The sequence below is a fragment of the Chrysochloris asiatica genome, unplaced genomic scaffold, assembly GCF_000296735.1.
Source record: "Chrysochloris asiatica unplaced genomic scaffold, ChrAsi1.0 scaffold00130, whole genome shotgun sequence".
Classification (NCBI taxonomy): domain Eukaryota; kingdom Metazoa; phylum Chordata; class Mammalia; order Afrosoricida; family Chrysochloridae; genus Chrysochloris; species Chrysochloris asiatica.
Genome location: NW_006408648.1, coordinates 5,882,712 through 5,886,087, shown reverse-complemented (window position 1 = coordinate 5,886,087; position 3,376 = coordinate 5,882,712). Strand labels below are relative to the sequence as shown.

Sequence of the window (3,376 nt, the reverse complement as noted above, 5' to 3'; positions counted from 1 at the left end):
CACCAGCGCTCCTTTGAAGTTTTAGGAATGAATGGAAATGTGTCACCAGGTCAGAGGAAAACATTCCAAGAGGAAATTGTGTATCACAGGTTGTAATAGCAGAGTAGGCAGAAAAATCAGTGTCTGTTCTTGTAAAATCGATAACCAGACATTGTACAGAAGTTAACCTCAAGGACCCCACTCCCGTAACCCAGCTAGCGTTTCCCATGAGATTAATAAGGTAAATGCTGAAAGATGTTTGTCGAAACTACCAGAGATCTCCAGGACTTCATGAACTACTACAGAAGTACTCAAGACCTACTTCAGCCAAATGTTTCACTTCCCCCAAAAACTTGCAAATATTACCTTTTTCTCAAAGTGCTACTCAATCCGTTGGAAATTAATAATTTATGGAGCTGTGGTGTCGCTGTGGAGTCCTGGCGTGGCGCTGTGGGTTAATGCACTAGATTGCAAAGTCAGTTTGAACTGCAAGGTTGGTGGTTCAAGCTCACCAGTCGCTCCTTGGAAACTCTCTGGTAGAATAAACACTGGACTACTAACAAAGTTGGCAGTTCAAACCTATTCAGCCTCTCCACGGAGAAAGATGAGGCTTTCTGCTCCCGTAAAGACAGTCTCGGGAGACGCCATACAGGGTCGCAGTGAGATGGTATGGACTGGATCGCAGTGATTTTGTTTTGGCTGGTTTCCTGATATTTTTGAGACAAAATGCAATCAACAACGGCAGGCAAGCCAGAGTTCTAACTCCAATTTCCTTTGAGTTTCAAATGGTCTCTAGGTCTTAAAACACCTGAATGGTTCTAACGTGCTACCACCTATTTCCGGTGTACACGGTACCCTTGCTTTTTTCTCTCTTCCTCCACAGAATTCTAGGTTTCTGAGTTTCCCAGCTGACAAGTTGCTTTACAAGCAGTGGGCGGAGGGGGCGGGGCGCGACGCGACGGCGCAGGCGCGCTGGGTCCGCCGCTCCGAATTGCAGCTATGGAGCAGGCACATACAGAACCGGAGCGGCAGCTGCTACCCGCGCCCCTGGAGCCACTGGGGCTCCCCGATGCTGCGCTAGAGACTGCGGCCGGTGAGGAGGCAGAGGGCGACCTGGAAGAAGGTTCTGAGGACTGCACGGTGAGGAGAAGGGGCGGCAGAGGCCGCGGGGCCTATGTCGGGCCTAGCGGGTTGGGCTGGGCTGGGCTGGGCTGAATTGAATTGGGGTCGTTGGGCTCCACCGCGAAGGCCCAGGGTCTGGAGGAAGAGGGGTTCATAGAAGGTTCGGAGAGAGGAACGTACCCTACGTGTGTGTGTTGTGGGCCAGGGAGCGAAGGCCAGGCGCTGCGGGGACCCTGTCCGGGGAGACAGAGACCCATGGGTGCGGTTCTGCGGGAGCGGAGATCGGAGCCCCGGCAGCGGTGAGGCATTGGAGGAGCAGATTTTCAGTGGTCACTTAGCCAGGAAACTCAAGCCCGAAGAGGAAACCTGATGTTCATTGAGCCTAGTAAATGGCATCATGCATGGAGATGGTTTATTGGGGTACCGTGGGGAGTGGGCATCGTTGTTAGGGAAGGGAGAGTATGGGGGACTTAACTAAGGAGCTAGTGTCGGGCAGTGAGGGTGATTGCCCTGCTACTGCTACCAAGAAGTTAAAGAAAGTATCAGAGTCAAGAAAAGGTACAAATGAAAAAACTTTGGATTAGTTCATTTTACTTATTTGCCTCCAGTTTTTAATTTTGGGTTATGGCACATGTAAGTAACTGATCTTTGGAGTCCCCTGCACTCACTTTATGAATTCAACATTTGGTAATTAGCTATTTTCATTTGCTTGAGGAACAGGGGTGGAAAAAGCATCTTCTATATGTGCTTTTCATTTCAAAGTGTTTTCACGTATGTACTACGGGAGCTTCAGAAAGTTCATGAAAAGTTCCATTATCTTTTCATTCCTTTTTCCACGAATTTTATAAAGTTCCATGTTCAGTGGAAAACTTTCTAAGTGAGATTCAATTCCTGTGTGCCCAAGGGGGCAACTTGAAACTACCGCCTCTCAGTCTAGTTCTCCACATAGCATTAGACTACCTGGAGACTTCCTTCAGTAAGCTTTGCTCATCCAGTCATTTTGCTGCGTTTTTCTGGAACGTGTGTTACTTCTAATATAAAATGGCTCATCCTTTTAAAAAACGCAAGGTTGTTTGCTGAATGCTTTTCTTCTGTAAGCTTAGAGACCAGACATCTGAGATGGTTTCTGATAATTAGGGTGCATGCGAGTCTTTTGCCTACGTAGACAACTGTCCAAGTAAATAATTATAGCATGAAAACTTTCTTGGGAGAACTTTAATTTTTTCATATCTTTCTTTCTGTTTTTTGTTTTTTTTTTGCTTCTTCAAGACAAGAGGGCTTCAAAAAGTTAGTGGAAATTTTCCATTATCTTTTTTTTTTTTTCTGAGCCTGTAAATCCTTTTTTTTTTTTTTAATGCTTTAATGTGAATTATGTGATAGTTTACATGGGAGGATATCAGCTTCACATTGATCCCGTTGTATATCGTTTCCTTGTCATGGTTACAATCCCTTCCCTGCATCATCCATCAACCAAAGGGTCCATTATCTTTTAATTCCATTTCCCATGAACTTTTTGAAGCCTCTAACATTTATGGAGTGGTCGTTATCTTGAAATGTGAGAAGTACTTGTACTGTGTAATACATGAATTTTGCTCTTCCATGATTTACTTTTTTTTTTTAAGTTTTAATTGTGAATTGAGTGATAGTTTACATGGGAGAACATTGGTTTTATACTCATTGTTCCATTGCAATGATTACAATCTCCTTGTGCATTATCATTCAACAGTACTTGCTTCTATTCCCTCTGTTTTTGTTTGTTTGTTTTGTTTGGGGGCAGGGGGAAATGTACACAAAACTCTCAGGAATGTATAATTATTTAAACACCCCAGGGGCACATTCTACAAGCCTGCCTCCTGGCCACCAACACACACCATCCTTTCTCCTTCCATGAGTCCAGAGTCCTCAGCTCCTCTATCGCTCCATGTCCTCATCTCTGTCTCCATCTGTAGGGTCTCTGCTTCTCTGGATAGGTTCTACATTCCGCTCATGCTCTTCTCCCTTGATATTCCTAGGGTCCTTTGTTCCCTGACTGTAAGATTAACTGCTCCCCTTTTTTTGTTACAAAACTTCTATCTTTACTGTTGTTACAGTCGCAGTAGTGATAACAGTTACTATCAAATCATAAGAATCTTATCCCCATCTCCTTTCACCAGACCCAACTAGACAAAGACAAAAACTGTTCAGTGGGGATTCTGCCTTCCCCTGCACACTCAGAAACTAAATTCTATCTTGAAACCTTGTAAGCCAGTCACTTCATGCCTTTATAGCCCTCCCA

The 3,376-nt window shown here is 44.7% G+C and overlaps 1 protein-coding gene across 1 annotated transcript in view; it reads left to right on the top strand.

Annotated features, from left to right (window-relative positions):
• The first annotated feature begins 944 nt into the window (after window positions 1-944).
• SNX4 (sorting nexin 4) overlaps window positions 945-3,376 on the top strand; it is a 114,492-nt gene continuing 112,060 nt past the window's right edge. Inside the window, exon 1 of the mRNA XM_006869374.1 lies at window positions 945-1,119. Within this exon, the coding sequence (XP_006869436.1) occupies window positions 979-1,119 (141 nt within the window). The 5' untranslated portion in view covers window positions 945-978. The remainder of the gene's footprint in view (window positions 1,120-3,376) is intronic.